Here is a 19680-nt window from a genome sequence, read left to right as displayed (position 1 = left end):
TTCACTCTCACCTGTAACGTCCCACTTTAACCCAGACCACCTCCTTGTAGTGTGGCTTCTTGCCAGCTTTGCAGTCGTTACAGTACCAGCTCCCCTCTGGCATGTCAATGTTCAGACACTCCCTGTGGAATGCGGCAGGGCAGGATTCACAGCACAGAAGGCTTCCACCTGTGAGAAAGAAAGGCAGGTATGTCAGGGACAGAACCACAGGAACACCCATGCACAGCATCACATTAAAAGGGGAGTTCATCCTATCCAGACCTCAAATCCCACTTCAGTTCTTTAAATGGAAAATGGGTCAAAAGAGGGTCGTGCTGGTCTCCAGAATAAGGTTAACTTCACCCCCAGGTATCAATTTTATTGTAAAGGTCTCAATTGTGTCAAAGCCAATACAATATGCCAGTGCTAAACCCAATCGTATCTATTTGCCACAACATTTACTTTTTTCCACTACTTCGTCTGAGGTGTTATATATGACAAGGAGACAGTTAGGCCAGTCTTCGCTCACAGAAAGGGGGATGGTGAAAAGGGGGAAGTCAATCATGTATACTGCCCTAAGCTCTATGGAAGAAGGGTTTAAGCCCCATATTCAATGTCTCATTTGCTGTCCCTGCTATGTCAGCAAGCTTAGCAAACATATATATTACATTTTGTTTTAGTGGCTTTATCACTGTGGCCCATCCCACTAACATGACCATTGCCTTTAGAGGGCCTTTAGATACAGTGGTACCTCGGGTTACAGACACTTCAGGTTGCAGACTCCGCTAACCCAGAAATAGTACCTCGGGTTAAGAACTTTGCTTCGGGATGAGAACAGAAATCACGTGGTGGTGGTGCGGCAGCAACGGGAGGCCCCATTAGCTAAAGTGGTGCCTCAGGTTAAGAACAGTTTCAGGTTAAGAACGGACCTCCAGAACGAATGAAGTTCTTAACCCGAGGTACCACTGTACTGCATTCTATGGAAGGCCCAGTGCCTTCTTGTGGCTGCTTCCCTCTCCCTTAGGCCCAAAGTAGGGACCCCCAGAGATGATCCTAACTGTATACCTTAGTCCGGCAATATGTTTCACTTAGACAAAGGACAACATCGTGGCCATTTGTATCATGTTGTGGTAAAGAGCTGATAGATTAGGCTGCCCCCTCACTTCCTCAACAACATCCTCCTATGCTTGTACTCATTCAAGACATGGCAACACTCATAACGCACCAGGCCCAGCACAAGGCGCCTTACCTTCTGAACAAACAAAGCACCAGCTGACATTTACATGCTCATGGTTTCTGCAGCCCCTTCGAGGGCTAAAATGATTTGGGCAAATCATGCTGTTGGAAGCAAGGATCACAGTCCCAGCTGCGAGGCAGAAATCATTCGAGTGGTATGCAACAGGACATCGGACACAGCGCATCAAGCGACCTAGCAGAGAAAGATATTGGAATTACATTTTCTTAATAATAATAAAATCTGGAAAAAATCATTTTTTAAGATTCAAGTTTTAGACACCAACCCCACCTTTAAAATATCCAAGAACAGGGGAGGAACACCAATGAATTGTAAACACAGTTAAAATGAATGTAGAAATGCACTTCCATTCTGGGCACAAGAAAAGGTTACTGTACCTTTAGATGCGGAGACATTTGCTGGGTTGGCTGCATGGCAAGTCATGCAGATGTGCAGTGAGCAGCGAAAGCCCTTGTTCTGCATGACTGTGGGAGGGTACTTCTGTATGCACTCTTCATGATAGTACTTCCCACATAAGGGAAGCAAGCACCGCTTGACGTTTTCTCCACTGTTCTTGCATACAAAACACGTGTGGACCCCTAATAGGAGAGGGCAGCAAAGTAGAAGAAACACAATCAAAGAACAGGATCACATTTCAAAACGACCTTGACAGATTAGAGAACTGGGCCAAAACAAACAAGATGAACTTTAACAGGGAGAAATGTAAAGTATTGCACTTGGGCAAAAAAAAATGAGAGGCACAAATACAAGATGGGGGACACCTGGCTTGAGAGCAGTACATGTGAAAAGGATCTAGGAGTCTTGGTTGACCACAAACTTGACATGAGCCAACAGTGTGACGCGGCAGCTAAAAAAGCCAATGCAATTCTGGGCTGCATCAATAGGAGTATAGCATCTAGATCAAGGGAAGTAATAGTGCCACTGTATTCTGCTCCGGTCAGACCTCACCTGGAGTACTGTGTCCAGTTCTGGGCACCACAGTTCAAGAAGGACACTGACAAACTGGAACGTGTCCAGAGGAGGGCAACCAAAATGGTCAAAGGCCTGGAAACAATGCCTTATGAGGAACGGCTAAGGGAGCTGGGCATGTTTAGCCTGGAGAAGAGGAGGTTAAGGGGTGATATGATAGCCATGTTCAAATATTTAAAAGGATGTCACATAGAGGAGGGAGAAAGGTTGTTTTCTGCTGCTCCAGAGAAGCGGACACGGAACAATGGATCCAAACTACAAGAAAGAAGATTCCACCTAAACATTAGGAAGAACTTCCTGACAGTAAGAGCTGTTCGACAGTGGAATTTGCTGCCAAGGAGTGTGGTGGAGTCTCCTTCTTTGGAGGTCTTTAAGCAGAGGCTTGACAACCATATGTCAGGAGTGCTCTGATGGTGTTTCCTGCTTGGCAGGGGGTTGGACTCGATGGCCCTTGTGGTCTATTCCAACTCTATGATTCTATGATTCTAACAGAAGGTGCAAGAGTCCTGAACAGCAGCGGGGGGTGGGGGGTGGGGAGTTACAAGCAGTCACCATGGCTGGAGGCAACAACATACAAAACCAGGATTGCTCCAGCCTGGTAGACAGCAGAGCCATTCTGCTCCATGCTGCAAAGCCATTTGTTTTCAACAAGCTCCAACATTTGAAAGCAACCCGAGAGCTCGCCACACCATCAGTGAGTACAGTTTCGTACCTGTGGAACACTCAGTGCAGATAAACTTGCCCTTCGGCATTTCTGAGAGCCCGAGGCACTGCAGGTGGAAAGCTCCACAGCACTGGGCTTCACAGAGCAACAATTCACCTGGCTTTTCACAGATCTGCAAAGGAATTAAACAATGCGTGGTCAAGGGCTGAAATTAAAGAGGTGGGAGTAGGGAATCCTAGTTTATGCGTACCCACTAAACACAGCTAACACATTTTCAGAAGTACTTTTCAGCAACAGCTGCTGTGGTCCAATTGTTTGGCTCAAACATTAGAACTTCGAGTGATTTACACTACTTCAGAAGCTCCTTACAAGGCACACTTTAAGCACACTTTTGCAATCCTGTACCCCCCACACTTCCTGTCTACCCAAAATGGTTCTGGGACTGCACACAAAATAAGGGTTGTAGACAGAAAGCCCTCATGTCAAAATTAAAAACAACAACAACCTCAAGAGTTTAAAAAAGCATTGGATGCAAGCTCTGCAAAGATCTGGTTCCTACTAACATGGCCTGTCCCCAAGTAGTCTGGCTGCTTCAAGTCATTTTCACAATTACCAGCATTCAAGCAAAGCACTTCAGACTTTTACCTGACACACGTTCTCCTTGAGAGCAGCTCCTCCTCCTCGCTCCCCCTGCATCCGTTTGGATGAAGGCACTCCATGGTCATTTTCAGACCCTTCCTCAATAGTCTCCTTGGGGCTTCCAGCTGTTCCATGATTAGTCCTATCTCCCTTTAAAAAAAAGGAAAGACTGTGATCAGTCAGATTCTCCCTTTCATTTACCCCCTCCTCTGGGCTGCTCTTATAGTTTGGGTACAATACATGGGGGTGTTCTGCCAACCTGCTTGCTGAGCTGCATGCAACGCCTCTAGCCCTAATCACTCTGCCTGCAGAAGGTGCCTCATGCTGTGGCGCTAACTCTCCTCACACTTCTCCACTTTTAAGGTTTCACTGAGGGAAAGAAACATTCTGAACTTTAACAAAACACATGACTATGACTATTTTGCTGCCCTGTGGCAGTATACTTCCTAAACACCTTTGTTGGGAATCTCCACAACCATTATTTATTCATTACATTTATATCCTGCCTTTCCTCCAAGTTGCTCAAGAGCAATACATGGTTTTCCCCATCTCCATTTAATCCTCACCACAACCCTGAGAGGTTGGGTAGATTTGAGAGACAGCGACTTGTCCAAAGTCACCCAGTGAGCTTCATGGGTGGGGACTAGAACCCCCGTCTCCCAGGTCTTGCTCCAACACGCTAACCACTACACCACACTGTCTCCAGGGCGCAACCTCAGTATCTGACACACAATGCTATTGATTTATTAGATTTCATACCCCCCCTTCACAAGATCCCATGACAGGTTGCAAGCATAAAATCATACAATATCAAAATCAAATAAAGCAACTCAAAACAAACCAAAGAATAATAGGGATGGTCTCACAAATATCACACAAATGTTCAGCTGTCAAAGGGCAGGGTACAGAAGTGTGTCTTCAGCAAACAGTGTAGACTATATAATGAGATGCAAATGGACAATTGCAAATGACTGTGTTAAGAGAAGCAGGTGCAACTCTTCTGCTCATATGAACACGTTGGTCACTGTGAGAAAAGGATGGGTTATAAACGTAACCACTAAATAAATATATAAAACCGTGATGTACAGAAACCCTCCTGTCAGTGCTAAACCAAGAAAAAGTTGTGGGCGTATACTTTCAAACAACTGGTGGATGTTCAAGAAGACTGTAGTATACTGGTTTCAGAGAAAAAGAGTATATATTTCTATTCCATGAAAGTGTCACAGAGCAGAAAAGCAATTTCATACTAGGTCTTGTGGAAAGAACACAGTATGTGAAATACAAAACGTGTAGCTTTCATTTCCACATCCTGTATGTGCATGGAAATATAGTATTGTAAAATTGGAAGCCTATGAGAAGAAACATGCTTTAGAATATACTGTTTCAAATGTTAAAGCCGATTGTCCAGTGAATTTCAGTATACAGTGGTGCCCCGCAAGACGAACGCCTCGCAAGACGGAAAACCCGCTAGACGAAAGGGTTTTCCGTTTTGGAGGCGCTTCGCAAAACGAATTTCCCTATGGGGTTGCTCCGCAAGACGAAAAAATCTTGTGAGTCCCCGCGGGTTTTTTCACTTCCCCCCCTTTTCCTAAGCCGCTAAGCCGCTTATCAGCTGTTCCGCTGATAAGCCGCTTAACAGCTGATCGCGAAAAGCCGCTAGACCGCTGTAGCGCTAATCCGCTAAGCTGTCAATGGGCTTGCTTCACAAGACGAAAAAACCACTAGACGAAGAGAATCGCAGAATGGATTCTTTTCGTCTTGCGAGGCACCACTGTACTGTAATCTAAAACTGACTCCCAACCATGTAAGTATCACAACAATATCCCTAAAACCTGGTTTTATGTGCTTCTGAACTTTGCCTTTTTATGTTTCTACTTTTGATTTTATATACACCACTTTCTGAATAGGGGAGGGTTTTTTTTGAAGGGTTTCAGGGCAGTTGGTGTGACATTCAGCTTGTAGCTGCAGCGAGTTTTTCCAGGCCTTATACACATTGTGAGAACAAGTTCCTGGAATTGTTGTTTGTATGTATAATTCAAAATGAATACATTTTTCTTGGTTTAGCGGCACAGAAATTTATGTGTGTATGAATACTTAGGTTAACGCAAATCTTTTAAACATGAGCTACTAGTTTATACACAATACTCTTCTGCAGTCCGGCCTTTGTTTGCTGCTAAGTCTTTTATACCTTCTTTTGCAACACAGTCAATAGTTTTATGCATTTTTAAAAATATAATGCTACTTCAAAAAGACGTCATACATGTATCCTTTTACAGAACCCAAAGCCCAGAAGTACCTCAGAGTTTGCATTTTCTCCCAGTACATCTTCACCCTTTTCTTTCTTGTATGGCGCTGAAGCAAAAGTACGTCGTTGCCGCTTTCGCCTTCTCTGTTTGCCTGGAACCTTTTCAGGAGCTGCAGCAAGGAAGATGTTTCAAGACTGTAAGCAAATAACTGCACCTAAGGTAATTCTGACAACTATGGCCCTCAAATTTTAAACCCCAAAATTCAGCACTGGTGAGTAGCACACAACATACCCATTCTTAACCCGTAATTCAATTCCAGATAAATGTCTGCAAACCTCTGAGGACTACACAGTTTAGAATGAAAATTCATATTGTGTTGTTGAGTATATTTTCACAAAAACAAGACAAAGTCACCCTTGTTCCATATTACCCAAATGCCACAAGTTGGAAGAAAGTACCAGCGAGTTGATAAACAGGGTGGTTCCAGGTATCCCTTTGAACACCATACAGCAGAGTTACTGGCGTCTAAGAAGCCACCTTGGTTAACAGCTAGTTTCTCATCCTCATGATCATGAAGAAAAATGTGGTTGGTGAGCACTGAAAATTCAGAAAGGCAAGCCGAAGGACACCTTTGAGTCTCACGTTGTTTCTTATCACTCCGCTGTTGTCTGAACAGATTTCTGGCCAGATCCACCCCACACACCTTTTTCATCTTTGGAGTGCTCCTGAGTCCATCACTACACTCACTGCTACCACAAATTCCAGTATGTTTACTTGCTTAGCTTATTATTAAAGTTCACTCACAGGAAACTGCCAGCTTCATGCTACAGAACAGGAACACCACCTACCTTCACCAGTGTCCAGAAGCTGAGATGTGGAGTACAACTCAGACATTTCAGTATCCAAAGGACCAGCCTCAGAACACTGCGAACAAGCAACAGGGACAATTTACCAAGCAAATTTGCACACCTACAACGAGATGTGTTTCCCTGGCCACATCTCAATGGCAATTCTACCTTCAACATATTGACAAACAACAACAAGAAGAAGCATCTCAAATTTCCATAATCAGAAGGATGGGGAGGCGATTGCCCAGTGTCTGAACTCCTGGGTAGCAAGAAGTAGGAAGAATCATATTTACTTAGTTATAATTGTTGAATAATCTTTCTGCACAGCTGAAGCAGAAGAAAAATCGTAACTTTCACAAAAACAGTAAGAGACTAACAAATCTAAAGGGGCCTCCACTAAATGCAGCATATTATACTATTTTCACAGTTCAAAATATTTAGACCCTTCTTTTGAATTTTTACAATTCACAAGGCAGCTTACAGCAATATAATCATATATTTAATGAATTATCATGAAGGCAGCAGCAAAAGAAAATAAATTGAAACTCTCAACACCTGAGGCCCCACAGATTGCTGAGTACATCATTCTTTGCTTCTTGCATGCAGACAAGCATTGGAGGATTTTAAAACAAAGGTTGAATGGCAATCTGTCAGGGATTCTTTAGCCATGATCCCTGTGTTGCAAGCATTTGGACTAGGCAACTGTTGGGAGTTTCTTCCAAATCAACACTTCTGTGATTTTTTGCAGTCAAAATTTGGCTTTTTCCTTTAACAAACGGGTTTTGCTCTTAATGTCTGCTCTGCTGCAAAATTCTTTTGTGTGTGTGTGGCTGGTTTTATTGTTTAATAGTTACTGTTTAATTTTTATCAACAGATGGATTAACTTTTGTTATTGTGAGCTGCCCTGACAGAAAGATAGGACATAAATGCTTCAATACATAAACAAATGATTATTGCATTTTCATATTGGATGTGGTTGTTTTAACAGTTTTACAAAAAGAAAAGCAAGTTGAATTCAATTTTCATAAAATGTAGAATAAACATTCTATTGTTGTCCATATCACAACAGGTTTTACAGAACAAACTGAAATTAAGTCCTGAATTACAAACGCCGCAAACCCGGAAGTGATTGTTCCGGTTTGCAAACATTCTTTTGGAATGCAAACATCCAAAGGGGCTTCTGATCGGCTGCAGGAGCTTCCTACAGCCAATCAAAAACTGTGGTTTGGTTTTTGAATATTTTGGAAGTCGAATGGACTTCCGGAACGGATTCCAGTCGACTTCCAAAGTACGACTGTAAATTAAAAAATCTTCTAAGGACTCTGTTTGGATACATTTTAGCAAAGGGATTCAAAACCATAATTTCCTATAGAAAAGGCCTGATCTCTAGCACAGGAAGAGTCTTTGGAGAGGAGTCCTGGTTTGGAGTTCCAGCAGGTGCTTACGTTACTTTAAAACACATGCGTGCTCACACAGAGAGATATTTTGTACATCAGAGACTTTCTTCTCCTCACAGCCAGCCAATCCACTATCAATTTGTTGAAAGAGTGCACTCTCTAGTGAAAAGAACTCCTACAGACTCCCAACTGAAAATAATGAGATATGTGCATATGTTTGACAGCATGACTCTGGTCATTGTAAAAGAGCCAAAGATTCAAAGGCTTATGGGCCTAATGTTCTCTCAGTTTGGACAATGACAGCTTTTTGAAAAGAAAGTGCAACAAGAACTTTATAGGCTAAGCTCTGATTATCACTACTATTTTTTACTGAGTGCTTCTATTAGGTACCCTTAACCAAATGAAGGCCGATCAAAAACTCTGCAGATGAAATAATTTTACATTCAGGAGCATAGCAGATCTTTGGTAACATTTGAAGCAGAAGGAAGGAACTTACCTTCTTTATGGAAGTCCACTCTCTCTTTGGTATGAATGCAGTATCCAAATCATTGGATTCCAACAGCTTTTTTGTTGGTTTCCTCTGGCGCTTACTCTCAAAACTCCCTACAATAAAAATGAATGTCCTCACTAGAAACAAACTAGTTTTATCAGCACCAAGTAAGAATCAGTATAATAACACCAGTACTGTTTGTTGTACCTCATCTGCCCCAAACCAAGAAATAACAAAACTGGGAGGGGTCGCTAATGCCACAGAAGACAGAATCAGAATTCAAAATTACCTTAACAGATCAGAGAACTGTTCGCAAGCTAACAAAATGATTTTCAGTAGGGACAAATGTAAGGTTCTGCAAGAAGAAACAGATGCACAAATATAGGATGGAGGACACCTGGCTTACTAGCAGTACATGTGAAAAGAATATAGGGGTCTTGGTGGATCACAAGCTTTACATGAGTCAACAGTGTGATGCAGCAGCAAAAAAAACCCTAATGCTATTATAGGCTGCATCAACAGAAGTATAGTGTCAAGGGAAGTAATAGTACCACTCTATTCTGTCTTGGTCAGACCACACCTGGAATACTGTGTCCAATTCTGGGCACCACAATTTAAGAAGGATGTAAAACCCAGCAAGCCCCAACTATAGCTAACTCGTTTTACTGTATTTTTCGCCCCCTAGGGCGCACCGGCCCACAGGACGCACCTAGTTTTTTGGGGGGGAAATAAAGGGGGGGAATTTATTTCCCTCCCAAGGGAGGCCCGAGCTTCCCCCGACCCCAGCCTCCAGAACAGGGTGCTATCCGCAAGCCTAGGAAGCCCGGCGGGAAGTCGCCCCAGTCTCCCCAGGCTTGCGGATATCTGTCACCCAAGCTTGTGGGGCTGGCAGCCTCCAAACCAGGTCAGGGAACAGCGGGATGGCGGCGCTGTGCCTCCCCGCTGTCCCCCGAGCTTGTGGGGCTGCCCGATATCTGCCCGAAGCCCAAGGTGCGCTCCGGAGCGTGCCCCGTGCTTCGGGCTGCAGGCTGCCGCCCGCAAGCCTTGCGACCCCGGCGGGAACTCCTGCCGGGCTCCCAAGGCTTGCGGATAGCTTCCTGAAACCTGGAGAGCGAGAGCCCTCTCGCTCTCCAGGCTTCAGCGAAAGCCTGCATTCGCCCCATAGGACGCACACACATTTCCCCTTCATTTTTGGAGGGGAAGAAGTGTGTCCTATAGGGCGAAAAATACGGTAATTTTCTGAGGTTGAAAATTCTTGTAGCTTAAAATTTTAAGTTTTGAGCTTTAAAATTTTGCGGTTTTGTCTTGGCTTTGTATATTTTTAGTGTAATAAGCCACTTTGAGATCTAAGACATCAGGAGCTTGGAAGCCTAAAGACCTGTAGTTTATTTATTTAATAATAATAAAATCCTCCTTTTTGCTATTTAGATCTCACAGGGAACAAAAACTTCAGTATCATTTATTATCCCCCACCCCCATCCTTGTGGGAGACAGCGCCAAAAGCTTCAGGTCCAGACCAAAGAGCAATGGCATATTGTGTGTGGTTCTCAAAGTGTGTGGCAGGAGAGGATAGCAAGTATGGTGGCAAGATTCAAGGACAATCAAAGAAACATTTAAACATTTCAGCATAGTATAGTATAGTATAGTATAGTACAGTACAGTACAGTATAGTATAAAGTTAATTGGGACTAGAATCAAGAAATAGGAATCAAGGAAATAGGAATCAAGACACCTGTTTTGTTTCCAGTAACTAGAGCTTATTTCTGGTGAAGATGCTAATGATACATGTCTTACCTGACTTCATTAACTGTCTCTCTCCCTGCAAAGGAGAAGCAGCAGCAGCAACTTCCAAAACATTTGGTGATGACAATGTCAAAACAGGCATTTCTGATCTTGGTTCCATGGCATGGGAGTCGGGCTCATCTGACAAAGACCGCTCAGCTTCAAGAACAGGAGGAGACTCTTTAGACGAAGAAGCAGACGAAACTGAATCCAGAGGCTTCTTTTCTAGATGTTTGTTACGAGCTTGCCTGCCAGTGCTGCAATCCTGTTTGATTTCAGACTTCTCTAGAGAACTTGCCTATCAGCAGCCAGACATAAACAGAAAATACTCAAGATCCTGGTCCAACTAATACGTGAAGAAAAGGCTAATGGGGAGCATACAGATACTTGGAAATATGGCTACATTTCTGCAGCAGGTGAAAAACAAGGGAAAGAAAACTGGTCATCTTTGGCTGTGCTAGAAATCATTTTACGCAAGCACACACAACATACAAAATACACAGTGTAAGTGATGGCGCTGCTGCTGAAAATGGCTTGCCTTTGTCTAGCTTCCCTCCCCTCAAGTAACACCAGTCCATGCCATCAGATGCAGTGTTTGCCCAACAGACCGTCATTGGGTACAGTTTGACAAGGTTGGGGAAATGAATAGTCTGATGACTTCATGCCACTGAGTGAGAATCACTATATATCACTGGAGAGTGAGGGACAACTAGCCTATGGAGATGCTGTTTTCATTGGCAGCTGTATAACCCATGTGCATTGATGAAATACAATGTTTCTAATGTTGAAAATACGCTATAGTTATTTATTTATTTATTGAACATTCATTTAAAAAAGAAAACTATTCAAGGTATAGCCCTTCTTCACAACTGAAGTAAGAAACATTGATGAACTGAAATCATAAAGCAAAACCTGCTTATTTCAGTCATGACCAGGAATATATATATATATAGATATATTAATTATATGCTTTGTAATTCAAAGTACTACAGGAATCTGTAGCATAATGATTAAGGATGATGTGGAACCAAGGTCCACTACAACACTTGCAACAACATCCTGGCTGATGTGTGTGCTTCAAAGCCAACCCATCTGGAGCAAAAAAGAAAGTCAAAGAAAAGCAAGAGCCAAAGCCATAGTCCAAGGCCCAGCCAGGCACTTCTGTTTTTCCTTCAATCACTTTGCTCATTCCGAGACAACATGAAGGTATATAAAAGTGGGGTGGAATTGTTGAGATGTCTGTACTTTTTGTTTCAAAAAACTTGGCTCATAATGGCTAGGATCCTTGGGAAGGAACGTAGGAAGCTGCTCTCTGTATGGAACTGGACAATAGGTTCATCTAGCACAATTTGGTCTACACTGACTGGCAGTGGCTCTCCAGGGTTTCAGACAGGGGACATTCTCAGATGCCAGGGACTGAACATGGGACCTTCTGCATGGAAAGCAAGAGTCTCTAACACTAAGCTTCTGTCCTGTCTTAGAGTCACCTGCAGCATTCCAAAAAAGCACCAGAGTTCTTTGGGGTTCCTTTGTTTAATCACCCACCTGCCCTCTGATAAGCTACTCCTAAAGTTTGAGGCAATTTCTCAGGTGGCATTTGCATGTGATGGAAGGGGCCTCAGCCAGAAGTGGAATTCCACTACCCTGCCCCAAAGCATACACACATGTTGGATCCCAGTTCTAGTTTTAAAAACTCTATTTGAAAAAAAAAAACTACCAAGATGACGGTTTCCCAATTTCTGGTGGGTGCCTATACCTGTTTCTTTGTTTCATACCCACCTTCCGAAATGGCTCCTGGCTCCTCTTCTTTTTCTTAGGTGCAAATATGTGATCATATTCTTCTGCATATTCCAGAAGCCGCTTACTTGGCTTCCTAAGGCGTTTCTTCTCTGAATGAGCTACTGAGAAGATAAAAAAAGGAGAAAGAGCCTCAGGATTAGTCTTCTGAGAAGATCAGAAGGGCTGGGATAGAACCCTTCATTATGGCCAGGGTCTGCTGAAGCTCCTGTGCCATTTTCCAGTGCCCTCAACAAAGTGATGGTCACATGAATCTGAGGTGCATAGCTCAGATGCTTGAGACTCCTTGACTATGTCATTTAAGTTTTTAAGCAATCCTCTTCTGCCATAATAGTTCAAAAGCAGCCCTTTCCTTCAGGTTTTCATAAAAAAGCTTCTTCCCTGACCATCGTGCCACCTCTCATTATTCAGTAGGAATCCACACAGTGATCCTAATCCATGCAAACCCCACCACCGTCACCCCACAAAGGGAAAGGACCCGGTTCCTGCCCAATTATGGAAAGCAAGTGAGCTGCAACGACTGCCATCAACAGCTTGTCCCCAGTGTCAGCAGGCTATTCTTGCCTGGGTCTCAGTGCAGTAAATTGTGCCCAGTCTGGCCTAGCAGTGCCATGTGCAAGTCAAGCAGGGAAAACTGCATTACCCCTTTTGAGGGTGAGAAGCTAGGACTGAAATATTGTGGTTGAAGCAGGAATTAAGTCATATCTGTAAAACTGTAGTATGACTTGCTTCTAGGATACTCTCCTAAACTTCTGAGTTTTGTCTTTTTTATATAAAAAAAATCAACATTTTTTTAACCTGCTCTCAAACTGGATTGTACAAATGAGTCCATTATAAGTCTTAGGAACTCTTTCTCTCTCTCCTCTTTTAAAAGTTTTTGCTTGTTGTTAAAAAAAAAAAACCACGAGGAAATCCTATGTTGAAAAACAATAAACATCAATATTGTGAACAAGCAAAACAGGTGGCTCCTCCTAACACAGTATGAAAGCAGTTCTGAAATAAAGCTGGTCCTGAAACAAGAGTGGCTACATATCCAGAGAAAAAACTCAGAAGTCCCCTTTCCTGTTCAGCAAATGTGAATTACAGTATTTACAACATACATTTCTATTATTATTATTATTATTATTATTATTATTATTATTATTACTACTACTACTACTATTACTATTTCTACAACATGTTGAATCCAGTGTGTCCTTTCCATTAATAGATAAGCTTTTCCATTTGTGGAGGGACTACTGAGATCCTGCAAAGTCTCACTGGAAGAAGTTGGGTAGATGCTATTTCCTGATTTCCCCTTCCCCTTGCAGTCCCCATACTGTCCTGGAGGTTCAGCTTTTCAGGAGGTTGAGGAAGGAAGGTGGAACTGGAAAAAAATGGGCTCCTCCTCTAGCAGTAGCATTCCATGAATGGAGTTCTGCTCATGAGAATGCTGGATCCAAATCAGTATGTGGAACACAGTATTATACTCTATGTCTTCGAAGACACTCAAACTCAGGATGCAAGGGAGAAACATGCTAAGAGGAAGGCATGCTTGGCAAACCCTCAATGTGATCAACTCCTGCCTGGAAACCAATGTCCCCACTGTGGAAGGACGTGTGGATCCAGAATTGGCCTCCACAGTCACTTATGGACTCATTGTTAAAACTGTTTATTGAAGACAATCTTACTCGGCTATGAGTGATCTCCAAAGAAGACTCTATGTCTAATCTGATATATCATCTTCACAGTGAAGCACTGCAGCTAGTGCTTATAAGTGGAACTCAGAAAAGCAGAGTTCCCTGCTTAGCCATAGACACTGGGTAGGATTAAAGCAGCACTGGAAAAAAATAGGAATCCTGCAGGCACAGACAAATTTATAAGAATGAATCTCAACCCAGCTATAGTTTAAGCAGGGGGTAATAATAGAGCTAACTTTAGCTCCAATTTCCATAAGGGTAGCTAATTTTTATAGAGGCAAACTATAAAGTGCCTGAAATAGTTGCAGATTGAAGTTTATGCATTCATTCTAACAAATTTGTCTGCTACACCTGTTGACTTTCCACTTTTTCCTTTTTTAACTGAATAGCATTGTGCAAAGTTCTCATTTTAAGCTTTGATTACTCTGTTGTAAACGAAGAGTAAACATCTCTGAGCTGGGCAACTGGTAGTCCATAAGCAACAGAGTGGTGTCTGGTTCTCTCGATTCCTTATAATAGCAGTACTCTCCCTTCTGTAGAAGGAAAGATGTAAGGGCTAAAATGCCTCTGCTGCTTCTTCCAAACTGCCTTCTGTCTTTACCCTAAACATGCATGAGAGCCATCAGGCTGAAAGTAGAGGAAAGGAGGACCTGTAGAGGCACCTCCCGAACCCTGATGAAGTCATTGAGCAGCTATGGACATTTCCTCTAGCATCAACCTCCTCCGGCCACGACAAGAACAGAGCGCATCAGTCTCTTGGGTGAAGGAAGCTGGCTATCCCTTATCTATCTCAGTAAGGGTCACAGCGTAACACAAATAGTACCCATCCTCGTTCTGGCTGTAGCTATTGAGTAAAAATTATTTTGATACCAATGTGAGAGACTGTAACTTGGATTACTGAAATTTACTGTACAATCTCATGGTTTCTGTGGTGGAGTGCCACACAGTGCATCATCGTGAATCAAAGCATTTCCTAACACTGGAGTTACTGTGGTTGCTTACAATAATACGTAAAGATGATTAAGAAAAAAAGGAGGAGGTGCATAGGGAAAAACAGAAGAAATGTCAGTAAGAAAGTCTGGATTACTGCAATGTGCTCGGGGGGGGGGGGGGTTCCCTTGCACTTGATCTGGAAGCTGCTGACAGAAGTGAGACTCCGTCAACATATAACACCTGTTCTCAGAGGCCTGCAGGTTTGCTACTGGGCCATGTTCAATGTGCTGCTATTAGTATATAGAACCCTTAACAACTCAGAACCACAGTTTACTTGTGAAACCGCTTTCCTCCATATGTGCCCACTCAGCTGTGGAACGGACACCGCTACAAGGGCAAAACAATACTCATTCTGCATTTCTAAGATTATTTTTTAGTGCAGCAGCACCCACAATTTGGAACTCCCTGCCTACTGACATACATTCGCTGTACTCCTTTAGGCATCTGCTAAAAAACATGTTTGTTTGGACATGCTTACTCAGATACGTAGAATGTTTACAGGTGTTGCAATCTGTTTTTAACTTTTTAAATAAGCTAAACACAGACTATTTCCCCCCTCTTTACTCTTTTTATAAACTGCTTTGAGTTTTTTTAGTGTCAGATTGGCTGTCCCTGGATTTATGGGTGGGTTGGAATGCAGCTATCAGATTGCCCACTTAGCGATGCAGTTTTGGTTTTCAAAAAGTGCATGAAGAAATGCATGTTTCATGGGGGAAATGTTTACAAAAATGCATATTGCCGGGGGGGGGGGAAATACATTGTAAAATCATATAGAAATGTGTTTTATAGGAAAGATGCATAGAAAATGCATATCACAGGGAAGTGCATATTATTAAAATGCAATCAATTCCCCCTCCTAAAAATAGAACAGAATGGACCTGTGAGTGAGTACATGGAAACTGAAACAGAATGATCTTACCTATTTTTACTCTAAAGTGCTGCCACTGCCCAACCCCTGGAAATCTTTGGGAATAGCTGCCTCTGGAAGGGGGAAGCTGAAATGCTCTGATCAGGTGTATGGAGAAGCTAAACTGAATGCAGCGTATTTGGCCCTTGGCCAGAATAAAAATAATTACAATTGTGTATTTGCCAAATTAACCTTTTGTCTTCTGCAGAAGGCAAGATCTGGATACTTTCCTCATAAAAGTTAGTTAAGAATACTTTATTGCTCATCTTGCAACATTCCCTGCGTTATACTGCAATCCACAAACATTACTGAAATCCTTTATCAAAAACACCTATTCTTCACAGCATGTTGCAAAATCTGTTTTCAAAATATGGTGGGGCCATTACCATTCAAGAGTATGTGTCTCAGATCTAGCAGAAAGTTAAATGGGAGTACAGTTAATTTATGCTATGTAAGTGTACACAGAGATAAGTCATGAACTAGGACTGCCATCCTTGGCTCACACATTTTGCTTTATCTTGTATTTCACATAGCATGCAATTTGCATTTCGCAAACAGGGTAGGCCAGCCCTCTAAATTTCGAAATTTAGTTCATGTTGCCACCCAATGCACAATCACTGATCAAAAACTGCTAATGGGGAATAGCAAAACAAGATTGAAAAGTTTATAGAATGTAAGATTCAAGTTTAAATTGCTGCCGTTTATGGTGGTGACAGTTAGAACTGGATATGGAACAACTGATTGGTTCAAAATTGGGAAAGGAGTACGACAAGGCTGTATATTGTCCCCCTGTTTATTTAACTTATATGCAGAATTCATCATGCGAAAGGCTGGGCTGGATGAACCCCAAGCCGGAATTAAGATTGCTGGAAGAAATATCAACAACCTCAGATATGCAGATGACACAACCTTGATAGCAGAAAGTGAGGAGGAATTAAAGAACCTTTTATTGAAGGTGAAAGAGGAGAGCGCAAAATATGGTCTGAAGGTCCACATCAAAAAAACGAAGATCATGGCCACTGGTCCCATTACCTCCTGGCAAATAGAAGGGGAAGAAATGGAGGCAGTGAGAGATTTTACTTTCTTGGGCTCCATGATCACTGCAGATGGTGACAGCAGTCACAAAATTAAAAGACGCCTGCTCCTTGGGAGAAAGGCAATGGCAAACCTAGACAGCATCTTAAAAAGCAGAGACATCAATTTGCGAACAAAGGTCCGTATAGTTAAAGCCATGGTTTTCCCAGTAGTGATGTATGGAAGTGAGAGCTGGACCATAAAGAAGGCTGATCGCCAAATAATTGATGCTTTTGAATTATGGTGCTGGAGGAGACTCTTGAGAGTCCCATGGACTGCAAGAAGATTAAACCTCTCCATTCTGAAGGAAATCAGCCCTGAGTGCTCACTAGAAGGACAGATTGTAAAGCTGAGGTTCCAATACTTTGGCCACCTCATGAGAAGAGAAGACTCCCTGGAAAAGACCCTGATGTTGGGAAAGATGTAGGGCACAAGGAGAAGGGGACGACAGAGGACGAGATGGTTGGACAGTGTTCTCAAAGCTACAAACATGAGTCTGACCAAACTGCGGGAGGCAGTGGAAGACAGAAGTGCCTGGCGTGCTCAAGTCCATGGGGTCACGAAGAGTTGGACACGACTAAACGACTAAACAACAACAACAACATGGTGGTGACTTCTTGAGTCCTAACCCAACATGCAGCACTACCGTAGACATGCTTATTTGCAAGTTAGTCCTACTGGGCTTACTCTCAGGTAAAGTTGTGTTAGACTGCAATTCTGCACCTATTTAGCTATGAGTAAGCCAACAGACTTACTTCTGAGTTAGTCATGTATAGGATTGTGTTGTTCGCAATACACTCAGTTTAGCAGACCACTTGCTTTCCACAGGGAGAAATAAACACACATTATTCGGTACTACTAAACTTTTATCTACCTTTTGGGCTGCAATTTTTCCTTCTCATGAGTCTCCTGTAATACTGAGCAGTAAATATAATACTTTCATGCTAGAATTGGGTCCATCATGTTTTAATTTATAAATAAAGCTTCTGCACAAGGTAAGAGAAACCATATATATTTATTTCCAAATCACACTATGCCTTCTTAAGCGCTGCTTCTAGTTTTAAAAGATTAAAGTGAACCTGTATTAAAATTTGAGGAAGAGAAAAGCTAGAGTAACAACCAGCATTTCAATTGGATAACCTTAAGATTTTTATGCACTGCAACTTGTGGCACAAAACCTCTTAAGAGCTAGTTCTCACAACCGGCAGATGCAGACAGCTGAAGAGTTTATGAGCTGTACCACTTACAGACTTCAGGTAGGATCTTGCATATTACTGAGTAATACTATATATATATATATATATATATATATATATATATATATATATATATATATATGCAGGTTTTGGTGTCCTCGGGTGTCTTCCCGTGTAAAAGATGGGGTGTCTAGGCGACGTTTCGACGAGGTCTCACTCGTCATCTTCAGGCTGGTGCTTTCGGCTTCTTGTTACTGGAACAGAGCAGGATCTCAGTGTTTGAGTTCCTATAAATACTGTTGAGGAGGTGTGTTGTATAGCCTCCAATGTTCTGGGCAGAGAGGAAGTTCCCAGGCTAGTGTGCCTTTTCTTCTTTTGTTCCTTAATTACTTGAGGGATATCTTGAGTGATTTCTTGAGTGATATCCTGAGTACCACTTAGGTGGGTCATTAGGTGTGGATTAGTTGCTAAGGCCTTTGTGTCTTGACCTCTTGAACTTTGTGAAGAGTTTTTCTGAGAAGATGGCTGTACTGAAATTAGTTGTGCTCTGGCTTGGCTTCGTGTATAGGGGCGAGCTGTGGTTTTGTGGCCTGTGCCAGCCAGATCTGTGTAGGGATTGCAGGGGGGTGCAGCATCCGGAGGTGCCACCATGGTTTGGCTACTGGATGGTGTCTGTAATTTATCTGTGGAGAGGGTCTGGGTTTGGATCTGGTGTGGTTGATTGGTGATGGCGTTCTGTGTGCCTCTGGCTCTGGTGTCAGTTTTTGTGGGGAGGGCTAATTTCCAGATGTCTGGTAAGCGGGATGTGTCGTCACGCTTGTTCATGTTGTGAGGGTGTTTCTCTATCTCGATGGCGTCCATGATTATTCTCTTGTGGTGATGTTCCATGTTAAAGAGCAATTTGGAATCTGCAAAATTAATTTCGTGTCCTGTTTTTCGTGTCCTGTAATTTTGCAGATTCCAAATTGCTCTTTAACATGGAACATCACCACAAGAGAATAATCATGGAAGCCATCGAGATAGAGAAACACCCTCACAACATGAACAAGCGTGACGACACATCCCGCTTACCAGACATCTGGAAATTAGCCCTCCCCACAAAAACTGACACCAGAGCCAGAGGCACACAGAACGCCATCACCAATCAACCACACCAGATCCAAACCCAGACCCTCTCCACAGATAAATTACAGACACCATCCAGTAGCCAAACCATGGTGGCACCTCCGGATGCTGCACCCCCCTGCAATCCCTACACAGATCTGGCTGGCACAGGCCACAAAACCACAGCTCGCCCCTATACACGAAGCCAAGCCAGAGCACAACTAATTTCAGTACAGCCATCTTCTCAGAAAAACTCTTCACAAAGTTCAAGAGGTCAAGACACAAAGGCCTTAGCAACTAATCCACACCTAATGACCCACCTAAGTGGTACTCAGGATATCACTCAAGAAATCACTCAAGATATCCCTCAAGTAATTAAGGAACAAAAGAAGAAAAGGCACACTAGCCTGGGAACTTCCTCTCTGCCCAGAACATTGGAGGCTATACAACACACCTCCTCAACAGTATTTATAGGAACTCAAACACTGAGATCCTGCTCTGTTCCAGTAACAAGAAGCCGAAAGCACCAGCCTGAAGATGACGAGTGAGACCTCGTCGAAACGTCGCCTAGACACCCCATCTTTTACACGGGAAGACACCCGAGGACACCAAAACCTGCATTCCTGTACCCGTGAAAATCTACGAAAGCATATATATATAT

The 19680-nt window shown here is 42.8% G+C and overlaps 1 protein-coding gene across 17 annotated transcripts in view; it reads right to left on the bottom strand.

Annotated features, from left to right (window-relative positions):
- The window catches only part of NSD1 (nuclear receptor binding SET domain protein 1), a 61961-nt gene that overhangs the window by 15243 nt on the left and 27038 nt on the right, over positions 1-19680 (bottom strand). For 14 of the 17 annotated variants that reach the window (XM_077924664.1, XM_077924654.1, XM_077924660.1 and 11 more), the window contains 10 exons: positions 12049-12170; positions 10282-10567; positions 8494-8600; positions 6601-6676; positions 5803-5921; positions 3513-3656; positions 2916-3039; positions 1612-1812; positions 1229-1408; positions 12-168 (listed from right to left, as the gene is read on the bottom strand). In XM_077924664.1, the coding sequence (XP_077780790.1) occupies positions 12-168; positions 1229-1408; positions 1612-1812; positions 2916-3039; positions 3513-3656; positions 5803-5921; positions 6601-6676; positions 8494-8600; positions 10282-10567; positions 12049-12170 (1516 nt within the window). The remainder of the gene's footprint in view (positions 1-11; positions 169-1228; positions 1409-1611; positions 1813-2915; positions 3040-3512; positions 3657-5802; positions 5922-6600; positions 6677-8493; positions 8601-10281; positions 10568-12048; positions 12171-19680) is intronic. The other 3 variants (XM_077924655.1, XM_077924663.1, XM_077924666.1) reach the window with 1 other exon arrangement.

The sequence above is a fragment of the Podarcis muralis genome, chromosome 2 (genome assembly GCF_964188315.1).
Source record: "Podarcis muralis chromosome 2, rPodMur119.hap1.1, whole genome shotgun sequence".
Lineage (NCBI taxonomy): Eukaryota > Metazoa > Chordata > Lepidosauria > Squamata > Lacertidae > Podarcis > Podarcis muralis.
This window is presented reverse-complemented; position numbering and strand designations above follow the sequence as displayed.